General features: G+C 45.4%; 1 protein-coding gene across 1 annotated transcript in view; it reads left to right on the forward strand.

The window, feature by feature from the left end:
* Positions 1-16,828, forward strand: part of NUP210 (nucleoporin 210) — a 130,768-nt gene that overhangs the window by 23,174 nt on the left and 90,766 nt on the right. Inside the window, exons 2-3 of the mRNA XM_074334110.2 lie at positions 3,362-3,498; positions 5,033-5,164. Of these exons, the coding sequence (XP_074190211.1) occupies positions 3,362-3,498; positions 5,033-5,164 (269 nt within the window). The remainder of the gene's footprint in view (positions 1-3,361; positions 3,499-5,032; positions 5,165-16,828) is intronic.

The following is a 16,828-nucleotide window of genomic DNA, read 5'->3' on the forward strand; positions in this document are numbered from 1 at the left end:
AGTCATTGAAAGTGACAGGGGTACCCATTTTACGGGGCAAGAAGTGCAGCGCTGGGCTGCCAGGATGGACGTGCAATGGTTGTTTCATGTTCCATATAACCCACAAGCAGCTGGCATGATTGAACGCTATAATGGCCTTTTGAAACAAGGTCTCTGGGTGTCAAAGCACCCTCCCATGATGCGTGACTGGGCCTCGCGTCTATGGGACGTCCTGAGAGTCCTGAATGAGAGACCACGGAAGGGAGGGCCCGCGCCAGTAGAAGCTCTGCTACATCGAACGGCCGCTCCCATTCAATTACAAGTTACCACGAGTGAGACTCTGTTAATGCCAGGCTACGGCAGAAATGGGAACATTTTGCTGCCAGCACCCACATGCTTGAAAGCAGGGGAACGGCAGCAATGGACTTGGCCCCGGTGGGTCAAAAGCCCCCACTGTCGGTGGTTGGGCCTGATAGCCGCATGGGGGGCCGGTTTGACTCATGATTTGCAAGTGATGCCAGGGGTGGTGGCCGAATGGCCACCACAAGTGACTGTAGTATACGGAGGTTCCGATGTCAGGATGATTTTGCGGGGAACCTATGTGCTCTTGCTATGGCCTATTATGGGGTCCCCTGTTCTGTTACATGTTGAAACTACGCAAGGGACCCCAAGCACTGCCATAAAGGTCTGGGAACACAAACCGGGAAAGGTGCCAGTGGCAGCGACCCTCCTTTCCCAGGACAAAAAGCTAACATGTATCCTCCCAGATGGAAGGGATTTGCCTTTGTTGGTTCCTAAGACTACTGTTTCTTTCTGCTAATAGGTGCCTGTAGGCTAATACGACACAGGGCCACTCGCAGAAGACGCTTATCACGTAGATTGTGAGGTGATAGGGGTGGAGTGTGGGGACAGAGTCCCAGAGAGCAGTTTCCAGGCTCTTGCCTCACGTGGTAAGGTGCTGGTTCGGTTATTAGATGGCCATCAGCTATAATCAGATGGCCATCCACTGTGGCATGGTGGCCGTCAGCTGTAACCGTTAGCCACTAATATAACTGCCGTGGCTACGTTGGGGTGGGGGGGTTGGTTGGTTGGCAGAGAAGCGGATGGCAGATTGCGGATCGTGTGGCTCCTGCTTCCTGTGTCTCCAACCCAGCCGCCAGCGAGACTATAGTGGTATGAACCTCTTATCCATGGCTCCGTGGGTGTTCCTTTTTGGCCTCGCCATGTCCTGTGTTCTTGTGCAGGGAGTGGGACCAGAGACCCTGCATGACATACAGGAAAGTTACAAACATAATACAGAGAATTCTTATATACCTTTTACCCAGCTTCCCCTAATGTTAGCATCTTCCATAACCAGGAACATTTGTCAAAATGAAGAAACTAACATTGGTACATGACAATTCATTGGACTCTGGACTGAAGCTCACCAGTTTTTGCACTAAGGTTCTTTTTCTGTTTCTAGATCCAGTCCGGGATACCACATTGCACTTATTTGTCCTATCTCCTTCTGCAGTTTTTCTAATTTGTTCTCATTTCTACAGTCAGTTTTGTGTGTGTGTACGTGCATGTGTGTGCACACGTATGTGGGAGGTTTAACACCCTTTGAAAATGCTCGAGTTCCACAGTGTGACCAATTAAATGGGGTATGTTTCTAGCATGGCGTGAGCATTTTGCCACAGGTACCTTCTCTCCCCTCTTGTCTCTGTGTGTGATCCTGACCAAGTTCTTGTTTGCCCTTAGTCTCTGAAACTCTTCTTGGAATCTCTCAAGGAGGGGAACACAGATGCATTTCCTCAGCAGCTTAGATTTCTTAACTGTGGGTGAAGTTTACTGAGTGCTTTCAGTAGAGGTGTCGGTCTGCCTCAGGGGGCCCTGCCAGCAGCTTAGCCCGTGCCTGTAATGTTTGTGCGCTCAGAGCATCCTGACGTGTGTTTGCGGTTGCTGCTGTGCCCACCTGGCTCTGGCTGAGACACTGGTGTCAAGCTGGAGGATTTGGAAATGTCCGTTTGAGCGCGTTTCATACCAATACTTTTGAACTCCAGGCAGTTTCTACATGTTTTCTTCTGGATACCCCAGAGCTCTGATGTTTCAGTGAGTTTAAGCAAAGGGCAGGAAAGGAAGCAAAGACTCAGAGTGCCTGCTCCGGGTGGGTGCTGAGTGCAGCCCTGGGAATGAGCACTGGACATTGCACAGTGGGTCTCCTTCCCTGGTACTCAATAACATGGTAAGCTCACTGAGGGCAGCACCTTATTCTCTGCTCTATAGATGGACATCCAATTAGAATGTTCACCTGCTTAAGATCCCCAGTGACTTGTCATGCCCTCTGAATACATCTAAGCTCCTTACTGTGGTCTTCCATGCCTCTCTGCTCTCCTCACCTCCCGTCTCCTTGATCCCAGCTCCTCCCTTCTCCTTGACTTCAGCCCCTATTGTCTCCTGGAACCTCAGGGCTCGGACTGCGCTGGCCCTTTCATGTTGGAGCATGCCTAGCTGCTTTCCATCCCAGGGCCTTTTCTGACTGTCCCCTGCTGATACACCAGTGCATGCACGCTGTTCATTGAGAGGCCACCTCGGGAGGCTCCCTGAGCACCCCATCTACAAATCGCTGTAAGGACATGTGGTCACCTGCGCTCTCCATGCTGTACCCACTCTGCTCACACCCACCTGCACCCATCCCACCTCGACTGACAGCTATTGTTACCCTGTGTCATAGGTGAGAAACCATGACACTAACCCTGGGTCTCTCCCAGAGTCCTGCTGTCCCTTCATCCTGTACTTCTGCAGGCCTGGCTTTCCATGGGAAGCCATCCCACTGATTTTGCTGATTCATAAGTGTGTGTTGATCTGCCTTGCTTGCTGCGTTACCAGGATGTCACCTCTGTCACACGGGGACTATTTGTCGTCGTTATTATGGTTGGTCATCTCCAGGTTTGGTGCAACCTATTTGGGGATCGGAGCTAATGTCAGAGCCTGGTGTGTGCCACACCTGGCATGGAGGTCAACAGAGATAAACCGTGTCTCCTCCTCACCAGAGACCACGGGCAGTTTTCCTTCTGCTGCAGAATTACTTCAGGTACCATAGAATAGTCTTGTAAGGTGACTGTCAGCAACATTGAGTGACTTCCAAGTCTTCGGTCCCCTGTTTGATTATCTCAGTGGCGCAGTCTGTGCAGAAGGCCCAGGCCCTCAGTGCCGTCTTCCTGGTGGAGGGCCCCTTGGCCAGCCCCATTTCTCTGGGTCTGAAGCTGCTGGAGATTGCCAACATCTTCTGTGTTTGAGTCTAGGACAGAGCCCCAGATGGGGAGCCGTGGCTTTGGCTTCTGGTCTCAGGTGTGCCTCGTAGGGTGACTCCAGAGAGTAAACTCTTGTCTTCTCCCCACAGGTCCTCGACCCGGCCAGAGGTGGCCAGCATAGAGCCACTGGGGCCGGATGAGCGGCAGTGCTCCCAGAAGGCCGTGGTGCAGGCCCGCCTGTCCCAGCCGGCCCGCCTGACCAGCATCATCTTTGCTGAGGACATCAGTAAGGGCTTCGAGTTCTCTGTGTGGTCCCTGGGGCACGACATGGGAAACACCCCACTGAGATGATTCCAGGCCGTGGGGGGGGGGGGGGTGTGGTAGGGAGACACTGAGCAGGCAACGCTCACCCTGGTCCCTCCTGCCAGCACTGCCTACTGCTTTCCGTCTCATGCAGGCTGGCTTCCATCCCAAAATTATTATTTATTAACGCAAATAATTCTTAACATGTATTGAGTCAAAATGAAGAAAGCTGGTGAAATGCTTTCACTTCCCCATATTTAATTTACCATATTGTGGAGGTAAAATGCTAAGAAAACAATATAATGTTCTATCATGCTTTTCTCCCACGTAACATGATATGAAAAGTTTTCAATCTCATAGAATTACTTTTAGTGGCTGAATAATATTCTTAATAGGACATTTAGATTTTCAGATGTTTGTTTCAGTGCTACATAGAAAAATAAATATTTTTGTACAGAAAACAGTTTGGGGTTCTTTTAGGTTATTTCCAGCCAAAGATAGATTCCTAGTTTTACTGGGTCACAAAGCATATGAATATTTTTTAAGGCTTTTGATAAATGGGGCTGTGTGCTTTCTAACAGCTACCATTTATAGCACACAGTTTTATATTGTGCCTTAAGAATGTTCAGAGTGATTTGCTGTTACATGCTGTTACTTTTACACTAGAGAATTCTCCAGGTAATGCCATTTACTTGTCTCATTTATGGAGCAAATACTGTGTTTCCCTGAAAATAAGACTGGGTCTTATATCGCATTTCCGAAAATAAGATTGGGTCTTATATTAATTTTTGCTCCAAGAGACACATTAGGGCTTATTTTCAGGGGATGTCTTATTTTTTTCATGTACAGCAATCTACATTTATTCAAATATAGTCATGTCATCTTCTGGAACATCCTCATGACATGCTAAATGCATCCTTCTGGCTGATGATCTTAACTGGGGCTTGTTTTCAGCGTAGGTCTTATTTTCCGGGAAACACAGTAAAAAATCTGTGCGCAGGTGCCACAGCCCTTTCTCCTATGGTGCAGCAGATAGTCTTCTGTAAGAACACCAGTGCAGATAAACGAACACCACCAGGTGAAATTCCTGATCTCAGCGCAGGGACGGGCATCGGAACAGCACTGTGTACTTGAATGCTGACTTGCTGTCCTATAGCCCTTGCCGTTTACCATAATGGCTACACCCTGAACAAAACTAGGTTTTCTTAGAGGAGTGTTTTTTGCACACAGCTTTAATTGCTGGTGCTCACATTGGAAAAGCACACAGTGGGCGGAGAACATGCCTGCCAAGCTCTTACTTGCTGCAAGTGCATGACTCCTTTTGAAGGGTGAGTGTGGTCAGCTGCTTGGCTTCGGGGGCTTAGTTTGGACCTTCCAGTCCCGTTTCATGGTGATTGTTTTGTTGGCTGTTCTAGTCTTTGCCAAAGTGTAAGACCCCCTGAACTGCGAAGTCCTGGAAGTGTGGTAATGGTCAGGACACCGCCCTCCGCCTGACCCCTCTGTTCCTGTCCGTTCAGCCACGGGCCAGGTCCTTCGCTGTGATGCTATCGTGGACCTCATCCATGGCATTCAGATTGTGTCCACAACCCGTGAACTCTACCTGGAGGACTCCCCGCTGGAGCTGAAGATCCAGGCCCTGGACTCCGAAGGTGAGGACGCCCCCTGGTGGTCTCTGTTTCTCTCTCCCCTTGGGTCGGGCGCTGTTCTTCACATAGGGCTGCTCCAGACAGAAGGTGAAGTTGGTGTGGGGTGGGGGGAAGGGGCTTGAAGAGTGCCAGACCGCCTCTGAAGTGGACCCCAGGCCCTCAGGGGCAGTGGGGTCATGGCCGCCCCTGCTGTGCACTGGTCTGTGCAGCAGGCCTGTGAGTTGAGACCTTCTGTAGCCCCTGGAGGCTGACTCCATGCCTGTACACAGGGATTATGCTAAAGTGGGTCTCTGGGAAGCGACATCGGAGTGTGTGAGTGGTGATCCGAAGCTGGGAGAGGTCGTGGGTCACCATGCTGCAAACAGCGGGAGGCATTCTCCTTGCTTGGCTTGAGAGAGGGTGTTGGCGTCCTGGTCCAGACGGCAGTGGCTGTGTGTGAGTGGAACGGGGGCACTGGGACCCAGCTAGGCTACCGGTCTCTCCTACGCACTACCCTTCACTTCTTCACTTCACCAGAGTTGAATATTGGCTTGTTTTGGGCTGAGACTCTTCTTAGAAGATCTATTCTGGCAGTAGGAAAACTGTTTGGCTGTAGCCTGACCTCTTTGTAAAGTAAAAGAGGGAAAATTTATAGGTCCATTACAGTCAATATACATATTAGCTTCAGGTGTACAACATAATGATTAGACAGTTACATACCTTACAAAGTGATCACCCAGGTAAGTCCATTATGTAGGTTAAGATTCTTTTTCTTTTTGAAGGAGCTAAGTCAGGCAAAAGATGCCCTTAAGATGAAGGATCTTCCAAAGCTTCAAGTTTAAACCAAGTCTCACCTTGTCTTTGAAATCTTCCCTGACAGAGTGGGAAGATTCCCCCTGACTCCCCACTTTTAAAAACATTTCTGGATTGGACTTTCTCAGCCTAGGCAGTATTGGGCCCAGAGAATTCTGGGTGGTAGAGGCTGTCCAGCACCTCCCTGGCCTCTGCCCACTGGATGCCAGCCTAACAGAACTCCCCACGTTGTGACAGTCCAGAGGATCTGCAGCCATTGCCAGATGTGCCCTGGAGGGGGCAGAATTACTGTTCTGGAGCATCTGTCCCATCCTTCCTCCCGCTGTCTGTGCATTCATCACATGAGCTACCTCACTTCTCTGTTTTCTGGGCTGTGAAACTGATACTGACGCTCACTTGGCAGTTGGAAGGACTTGGTGGAAAGTGTAAAGGGTTAGCTCTGCGTGGCCCGTAATGCGTGCTCTGCAAGCCACATAGCATCTGAGCTTTTCACCTGTTGAGCATTCTGCCAGGTGCTGGGGGTCCTGCAGGGGAAGCAAGGGCATGGCCTCTGTCCCCAGAGTCTCAGGCTCTGGAGGAGGGCCACCTGTAAGTGCCCATGTGCATCTCAGCAGGTGCTGTTCATGCTCAAATTGGATACAAAGTGTGAGGCAACCACAGAGCTGGGGAACCAACCCCTGGGAGTGTTGGAAGTTGGGTGTGGAGAACAGCGGTCAGGACACTTTTGTTGTTGTTGTTGTTTTTTAAAATTAAAGTTTATTGGGGTGGCAGTTGTTAGTCAAGTTACATAGCTTTCAGGTGTACAATTCTGTAATACATCATTTATATCTCACATTGTGTGTTCACCACCCAGAGTCAGTTCTTTTTCCATCACCATATATTAGACCCCGTTTACCCTCTTCTAGAGACCCCTTTTCCCCTTACCCTCTGGTAACCCCTAAACTATTGTCTGTGTCTCAGTTTTCGTTCCTTCGTTTGTTTGTCTTGTTCTTTTGTTGTTTTCAGTTTTATATACCACATATCAGTGAAATCATATTGTTCTCTGCTTTTTCTGTCTGACTTATTTCGCTTAGCATTATAATCTCAAGATCCATCCATGTTGTCACAAATTTCATCTTTTTAAATTTCATCTTTTCATCTATTTCACCTTTTCTTACTGCCGAATAGTATTCCATTGTATATTATACCACAACTTCTTTGTCCATTCATCTATGGAAGGGTATTTTGGTTGTTTCCATGTCTTGGCCACTGTAAATAAAGTTGAAATGAACATTGGAGCACTCGTGTCTTTATCTATAGATGTTTTCAGATTTTTTGGGTAGACACCCAGGAGAGGGATTGCTGGGTCATATGGTAATTCTATTTGTCATTTTTGAGGAACCTCCACACTGCCTTCCATAGAGGCTGCACCAGTCTGCATTCCCACCAACAGTGTATGAGGGTTCCTTTTTCTCCACAGCCTCTCCAACACTTGTTACTATTTGTCTTGTTGATGATAGCCATTCTGACTGGGGTGAGGTGATATCTCATTGTGGTTTTTATTTGCATTTCTCTGATGACTAGTGATGTTGAGCATCTTTTCATATGTCTATTTGCCATCTGTATGTCCTCTCTGGAGACATGTCTCTTCAGATCCTCTGCCCATTTTTTCAATTGGTTGTTTGTTTCTTTGTTGTTGAGTTTTATGAGTTCCTTGTATATTTTGGATATTAACCCCTTATCAGAAGCTCTGTTTGCAAAAATTTTCTCCCGTTCAGTTGGTTGCCTCTTTATTTTGTTGATGGTTTCTTTTGCTGTGCAGAAGCTTTTAAGTTTGATACACAGGACAGTTTTTTAAATGGCACGATAGTTGACTGAGTCTTGAGGATGTGGGGTTTGCTAGGGAGGGAAGGCAATTTTATTTTTGAAGAGACTGAAGTTCAGACAGGGGTGGGGTGCGATGTAAAGGGTCCTAGGGTCAGATATTGGATTTCCACTTGGTCTTAGAGCAGATGGAGCTGAGGAAGGGGTTTGTGTAGTGAGGTGATAGGAGCTTGTCTGCAGGACTTTGGGGTGAGGTGGGGGCGGTCATTCGCTGTTCTTGGGAACAAAAGACCAAAGTCTGAGGCCACACAGGTGCGAGGTACTCTTCTGAACACTTTACATCTTCTAGTTCATATCATGTCCAGGTGCTGAGCCTGCAGCGCAGAGTGGACACACACTCACACATGCACGTACACACATGCACACATGCAAACTCATGCACACACATGTAAACTCATGCACACATGCACGTACACACATGCACATGCATATGCACACGCACACATGCACATGCATATGCACATGCACACACGCACACATGCAAACTCATGCACACACATGCAAACTCATGCACACATGCACACACACGCACACACACATGCACATACACACAGGCACATGCATACGCACATGCAAGCACATGCACACATGCACGTACACACAGGAACATGCATACACACATGCACACACGTGCACACACGCACACACATATACGCACACACGTGCACACATGCACGCACACATGCACGTACACACATGCATATGCACATGCAAGCACATGCACACATGCACACACATGCACGTACACACACTCACATGCATACACGTGCACACATGCATGTACACACACTCACATGCATACACGCATGCACACATGTACACACATGCATGCACACACGCACATGCATATGCACACACACATGCATACGCACATGCACACACATGCACGTACACACACTCACATGCATACACGTGCACACATGCACGTACACACTCACATGCATACACACATGCACACATGTGCACACACATGCATGCACACACGCACATGCATATGCACACACACATGCATACGCACATGCACACACATGCACGTACACACACTCACATGCATATACACATGCACACACGTGCACACATGCACAGACACATGCACATACACATTCACATGCATACACACATGCACACATGCGCGCGCGCACACACAAACACACACAGACATGTAGTTAGTGTGTAGCAGAGCAGACTATGAGCTCCAGCCTGGTTCCAGAGTTCACTGTTGTGGCCAGTGGGTAGCAAACTTTGTGAACAGCAGATAGTAAATGTTTTAGGCTTTGCTGTCAATAGTCTCAGCTGTGTCACTGTCACTCTGAAGCAGTCGTAGATGATGTGGGTGTGGCTGTGCTGTAATAAACCTTTACTTAACAAAAAGTGTCTGTGGCCAGATTTGGCCCGGGGCCGAGGTTTGCCCACCCCTGCTCTTGACCAGTCTGTTCTATTCCCCATCTTAAATCGCTTTTTTCAAAGATTTGTTAATTTTTCTTGAGATTTTATACCGTGAAACTCACCCGGTTAAAGTGTCTAGTTCAAAGGTTTTAATCTATTTACAAAGTTGAACAAATCACCACTGATTTGAGAACACTGTCATCACTATGAAGAAGGAAGCCCGTGTCCATCCATACTCTCCAGTCTTTCCTCTCTCTGCCCCTCGCAACTACTAACCTGCTTTCTATGTAGGTTTGCCTGTTGTGGGCACTCCGTACAGCTAGAATCGTACAGCGTGTGACTGGCTGTTACTGAATGTAATGTGTTCACGGTTCATCCATTTTGCAGCATGTGTCAGTACTTTGTTCCTTTTTATGGCTGAGTAGTATTCCATTGTATGGATGGATCACATTTTGTTTATTCATTTATTCGTCCATGGATATTGGGGTTGTTTCACCTTTGGCTACTGTGACTAGTGCTGCAATAGTGTGAATAGTGAACATTAGTGTACAAGTTTTTGTGTGGATATATGTTTGAGACACACCCAAGAAATGTCTCTTGGGTGTAGACCCAGGAGTGGAATTCTGGGTCATAGGGCAGCTCTGTTTAATTTTTTTGAAAAACCAGACTTTCCTTCCATAGCAGCTGCACCATTTTGCGTTCTCAGCAGCAATGGGTGAGTTCTTGTTTCTCCACATCCTCCCTTGTTATTGTTCATCTTTCTTGTTATACGTAAGTCATTTTTAAGTCACTTTTATTTTTCTCCTGGGTCTCTGTCTTTTTCCCTCAAGCAGTTGGTCGCAATGTTAGCATCAGGCCTTCCCATGCAGATGGATACCTGGGGCCCTGGAAAGTCGGCTCTCTCACTCCTAAGGCCCATGAGTCGAGTCCTAGAGGAGAAGGTCCAGGTTCACCAGCTGGCTGACAAACACGGGGTCCTTCACTAATAATCCAGGTCTCCTCCTCCCGTGCAGTAGGCAGGTGATTCACTCCTCCCCTGTTCACCGTGAGGGTGTCCCACTTTCTAGTGGATCATCCCTGCCCAGAAGTACTTGGATTAGAACCTTATTTATCCCTTCTTTCCCTGGACCCTGTGTCTTCTTTACTGGTCACAGTCTCCTTTATGAAGGTGAACTTGGCCCTTGTAACCTTTGAGGGCCTAGTAGTCTCGGAAGGGATAGACTCGTATCTTATCTAGACTGGCGGGTGTTTGTTAAACATGACTGCTCGTGGCTCAAGAAGCATAGTTAGGTGCCCTTTGTGTGCCATGCACTGTGCCTGGCCCCTTACAAGTGCAGTCTTTTACCCCCAGTGGATAATGCCCATTGCATAGACAAGGAAGCTGAGGCCAAGAGAGCCTGAGTAACTTGCCCAAGGTCACACAGCTCACGGGTGGTAGAGTATGGTGTGGAATTGAGGATGTCTGTCTATTACCTGGGCTCTTGTCCACCAGGCCGCACTGTCTGTTTCCTGCTGCGCCATGTTTCATGGGTGTGGGAGGCCCTGCACAGGACTGGGCTCCACCTGTTTGGCCTGAGGCCATGTGCAGGGTGCCTGCCTCAAGTTAACGTTTCCCGCCCACACTTACTGCCCACATATACCGTGTGCATGGCAGAGCTGAGCTAGCTCAGGGGTCACAAGAGTGTCCCCTCCTCTCCTGTCCCTTGTCCCCTTTACTCATGCTGTATGCTCTGCTTGGAGCATCTTCTACCCTCCCCTCCTGGTCTCTGCTCTCACGGCCCTGGTCCCTCTGGGTGTGCCCTCTCAGACAGTTTTTCCTCCAGGACCTCGCCCTGCCTGCCAACGAGACGTCCATCCCTCCAGTCTGAAATCCTACAGCAGTTCACTGGGTGTGGGGCCCCTTTAAGTTGTCAGGTACAGCACCTGGAGGGCAGAAAGGGCTGACTTCATCCTTTTGGACTTCTGTGTTGGACACTGGACTTTGGGCCCAGCCAGCATCCGGCAAATATTTGTTACGGTGAATTGCTCAATGTTTTCCTGCCGCCCCCGGGCTGGGTCAGGGGAGCGTCCTCCTCCCGAGACGGGACCTGGGCTTTCTTCTCAGTCTTAGCACGTGGCTGTGAGGCTTCAAAGTTACAGGCTCCATCTGTACCACGTAGTATGCACTAAGAGCTACATTTTGAAGGTGAAAAGCAAAACTTAAGGCAGAAGTTTCTTGAAAACATTCTTTCCCACCTTCCAACCCTGCAAATTCCTGCTTATCATGTTAGTGTTGGAATCTGGTTTTGTCTGAGAGGTGCCTCCTCGCTGACCATGCACTGTGGGAAGTCACAGTGAATGAGCTGGTGGTTTAATTTTGTCACCTAGACGTCCGTCTTCCCGTCCTGCCCATATGGCCAGTTTCACACAGGCCTCATGCTCAGAAGGGCCCCGAGCTTGGTTTAATGCATGGCTCTTGCCATCTTGAAATTTTTAATTCATTTATCTTTGAACCTATGTTCTGTGAGTGGAGTTTGATGAGACTGTGGAGTGTGCATTGGGGGCTTGGAACCTCAGTAATTTGATGTTCTGCTTGCTGCCACCGCCCTGCCCCCTGGGATGGGTTCTTGCGCACCTGCTTCCTGTCCCCTCATATCCTGGGCCCTGCCCAGCCTCTCCCTTCCCGTCCTGGCCCTGTGATGACTGCCACCTTCCAATCTGGTGGGGAGGCTGGGTGCGTGTGCCCCAGGGTATGTCGGGGTGCAATGTGGTGGTTGCATCCCTGTCCCGGGCTGGCAACACCAGGGCAGGTCTAGTCCAGAGGCTGCATCTCACTTACCCTGATCAGGTACCGAGCATATCCTGGTGCACAGGCTTAATGGTGTGTCAGCAGGCCATGGGCGGAAGAGATACCTGACTCAGTTTCCCCAGAGCCTGCTCTAGCCCGGCTATGTTGTGTTGGTCTAGCAGCTGGCAGGAGGAGAACCTGGTGGGCCCACGTGTGGTCCAGATTGCAGGGCAGGGCCTCTGGGTGCCTGTGAGGCTCTGCACTCACCCTGGGGCATCCCAGCTCCCCAAGCGCTCACCTCCTCAGGCCAGCCTGCCTGGGGGCCTCCTCTGTCTCCTCCCACCTTCCTAAGTCTGACTGGTTTGGGGCACTTGCCCCTGCCTTTTGTAGGAGGGGTCCCACATTTTCATTTGTATGGAGTCCTGCAAATTATGCAACCCATCCTGCATGTGCCTCTGCCCGAGTGGGCGAAACTGCTGGAAGCCCTAGGTCACTCTGCTCTTGGAATTACCACACATTCATCTATTCTTTTTTAAAAGATTTTTATTAAAATATAGCTAGCATACATATTATATTAGTTTTAGGGGTACACCATAGTTATTCAACATTTATAGACCTAAGGAAGTGATCACCATGATAAGTCCAGCAACCATCTGACACCGTACCACACTATCACAATATTATTGACTATATTCCCCATGCTGTACATTACATCCCCATGACTTATTTGTTTTATACCTGGAAATGTGGACCTCTTATTCCCCTTCACCTTTCCCCCTGCCTTTATTAAGTTTTCAATTACAGTTGACATTCAATATTGTATTAATTTCATGTGTGCAGCATAGTGCTTAGACATTTGTATAATTTAAGAAGTGATCCCCTGACTAGTCTAGTACCCACTTGGTACTATACATAGTTATTACCATATTATTGACCATATTCCCTATGCTTTGCTTTACATCCCCATGACTATTCTGTAACTACCAATTTATACATCTTAATCCCTTCACTTTTTTCACCCTGCCCCCGAACACCCCCAGCTGCCACCCCAAAAAATCTAGTACCCACCTGACACCATACATAGTTATTACAATATTACTGACTATATTCCTTATGCTGTACCCTACATTCCCATGACTACTTTGTAACAACCAATTTGTACTTCTTAATCCCTTCCCTTTTTTCATCTACAGACCCAAACCCCTCCCATCTGGCAACCATCAAATGTTCTCTGTATCTATAAGTTTGTTTGTTTTGTTTGCTTATTTTTTTTTTAGATTCCATATATAAGTGAATTCACATTGGATCTGTCTTTCTCTGTCTGACATACTCCACTCAGCACAGTACCCACCAGATACATCCATGCCACTGCACACGGCAAGAACCCATTCCCTTCCCTGGCTAAGCAAATATTCCATTGTATATATGTACCACCCCCTCTTTATCTATTCATCCATCGATGGACACCAAGGCTGCCTCCACATCTTGGCCATTGTAAACAATGCTGCAATGAACATGGATACACATGACCCTCAAAGTAGTGTTTTGGGTTTCTTCAGAGAAATACCCTGAAGTGGGATTACTGGGTCCTTCTTTGTCTCTTGTTATAGTGTTTGTTTTAAAGTCTATTTTGTCTGGTGTAAGTATTGCTACCACAGGTTTTTCTTTTTTTTTTTTTCCTCATTTCCATTTTCATGAAATATCTTGTCCCCTCCCTTTACTTGCAGTCTGTGTGTGTCTTTCAATTTGTAGTGAGTCTCTTGTAGGCAGCATATGTAAGCGTCTTATATTCTTATCCATTCAGGCACCCTGTCTTTTTTATTATTATTAGTTTCAGGTATACAAAACAATGTAATGATTAGATATTTACACACCTCACAAAATTATACCCCCAACAAGTCTAGTACGCATCTGACATCGTACATAGCTATTACAATACTATTGACTATATTCCCTAAGCTGTACTTGATATCCGTAACTATATGTGTGTGTGTGTGTGTGTGTACACACACACATATATGTTGCCAAAAGATGTCACATTTTAAGAAAAGAAAACTGTATTAAAATTGTAATACTCAATGTATACTGATAACAAAAGATGAATATAAGTCACTTTTGACTTATGCAATTATTAGAGGTGCTCAAAGTGGTTACCATCAGCGTTCAGACACTTCTGATTACGGCAAACTACTGCTTGAGCAACATTAACCAAAATGTCCACTTGTATACATTTTTTTGGCACCCCCGATACATACATACATATACATATATATATATATTTGTAGCTGACTTTCAATATTATTTCATATTAGTTTCAGGTGTATAGAGCAGTGGTCAGGCATCTACACACTTTATAAAGTGACCCCCCTGCTAAGTCCAGTACCCATCTAACACCCTACAGAGTCTCTACAACATTGTTGATTATATTCCCCATACTGTATTTCTCATCCCCGTGACTATTTTGTGACTACCAATTTGTACTTCTGAATCCCTTCACCTTTCTTACCCAGGCCCCTAATCCCCCTCCCATCTGGCAACCATTAGTTTGTTCTCTGTCTTATGAGTCTATTTCTGTTTTGTTTGTTCGTTTATTCTGTTCTTTAGATTCCATATGTAAGTGAGATCATGTGGTATTTGTCTTTCTCAATCTGACTTATTTCACTTAGCATAATATCTTCTGCTATGTTTCCCCGAAAATAAGACCTAGCCGGACAATCAGCTCTAATGCATCTTTTGGAGCAAAAATTAATATAAGACCAGGTCTTATTTTACTAGGAGACCAGGTATAATATATATAACATAACATAACATAACATAACATAACATAACATAACATAACATAACATAACATAACATAACACAACATAACACAACATAACACAACATAACACAACATAACACAACATAACACAACATAACGTAATACCAGGACTTATTTTACTATAAGACCGGGTCTTATATAATGTAATGTAATATAATATAATATAATATCGGGTCTTATATTAATTTTTGCTCCAAAAGATGCATTAGAGCGATTAGTCCGGCTAGGTCTTATTTTCGGGGAAAGACGGTAGGTCCATCCATGGTGTTTCAAATGGTAAGATTTCATTTTTTGTTTCTTATGGCAGTGTAATACTCCATTGTATAAATGTACCACCTCTTCTTTATCCAATCATCTATTGATGGGCATTTTGGTTGTTTTCATGTCTTGGCTATTGTGAGTAGTGCTGCAGTGAATATATGGGTGCATATATTTTTTCAAATTAGTGTTTTGGATTTCTTTGGATAAATACCCAGGAATGGAATTGCTGGGTCATAAGGTAGTTCTATTTTTAATTTTTTGAGGAACTTTCATACTGTTTTCCACAGTGTCTGCACCAATTTATAATCTCACCAAGAGTGCACGAGTGTTCCGTTTTCTCTGCATCCTTGTCAACACTTGTTGTTTGTTGATTTGTTGATGATGGCCGTTCTGACAGATGTGAAATGATACCTCATTGTGGTTTTTATTTGCATTTCTCTGATGATTAGTGACATTGAGCATCTTTTCATATGTCTATTGGCCATCAGTATGTCTTCTTTGGAGAAATGTCTATTTAGGTCTTCTGCCAATTTTTTTAATTGGATTGTTTGTTGTTTGGTTTTTTTTTGGTGTCGTGTTATATGAGTTTTTTAAAATAAATTTTGGATATTAACTCCTTATCAGATGTATCATTGGCACATATCTTCTCCCATTCGGTATGATGTCTTTTAATTTTGTTGATGGTTTCCTTTCTGTGAAAAAACTTTAGTTTGATGTAGTCCCATTTGTTTATGTTTTCTTTTGTGTCCCTTGCCCGAGGAGATAATCTCAGTAAAAATTACCACTAAGGGTAATGTCTGCAAGTTTACTTGCTGTATTTTATTCTAGGAGTTTTATGGTTTTGGGTTTTACATTTAAGTCTTTATTCCATTTTGAGTTTATTCTTGTATATGGCATAAGAAGGTGGTCCAGTTTTATTTTTTTGCATGTATCTATCCAGTTTTCCCACCACCATTTATTGAATAGATTGTCTTTACACTAATGTAAATTCTTGCTTTATTTGTCATAGATTAAATGACTATGGATTTATTTCTGGGCTCTCTATTCTGTTCCACTGATCTATATGTCTGTTTTTATACCAGTACCATGCAGTTTTGATTAATATGGCCTTGTAATAAAGTTTGATATCAGGTAGCGTGATATATCCACTTTGTCTTTCTCAGGATTGCCATGGCTATTTGGGGTCTTTTATGGTTCCATATGAATTTTAGGATTATTTGTTCTAGTTCTGTGAAAAATGCCTTTGGTGTTTTGGTAGGGATTGCATTGAATCTGTAGATAGATAGCTTTGGGTATGGACATTTTAACTATATTAATTCTTCCTATCGGTGAGCATGGCATATGTTTCCATTTATTTGTATCTTCTTTAATTTCTCTCTTCAATGTCTTATAATTTTCTGAGTACAGGTTTTTTACTTCCTTGGTTAAATTTATTCCTAAGTATTGTAGTTTTTTTGATGCAATTGTAAATGTGATTGTTTTATTAATTTCTCTTTCTGATCGTTTGTTATTGCTGTGGAAAAATGCAACTGATTTCTGAATTTTAATTTTGTATCCTGCTACTTTACTAAATTCATTTATCAGTTCTTATAATTTTTGGTGGAACCTTTGGGGTTCTCTATATATAGTATCATGTCATCTGCAAATTTTTACTTCTTCCTTTCTAATTTGGATGCCTTTCATTTCTTTTTCTTGTCTGATTGCTGTGGCTAAGACTTCCAATACTACGTTGAATAAAAGTAGTGAAAGTGGGCATCCTTGTCTTGTTCCTGATCTT

This window comes from Rhinolophus sinicus, chromosome 17 (genome assembly GCF_057876585.1).
Source record: "Rhinolophus sinicus isolate RSI-liver-muscle chromosome 17, RSI-T2T, whole genome shotgun sequence".
Taxonomy (NCBI): domain Eukaryota; kingdom Metazoa; phylum Chordata; class Mammalia; order Chiroptera; family Rhinolophidae; genus Rhinolophus; species Rhinolophus sinicus.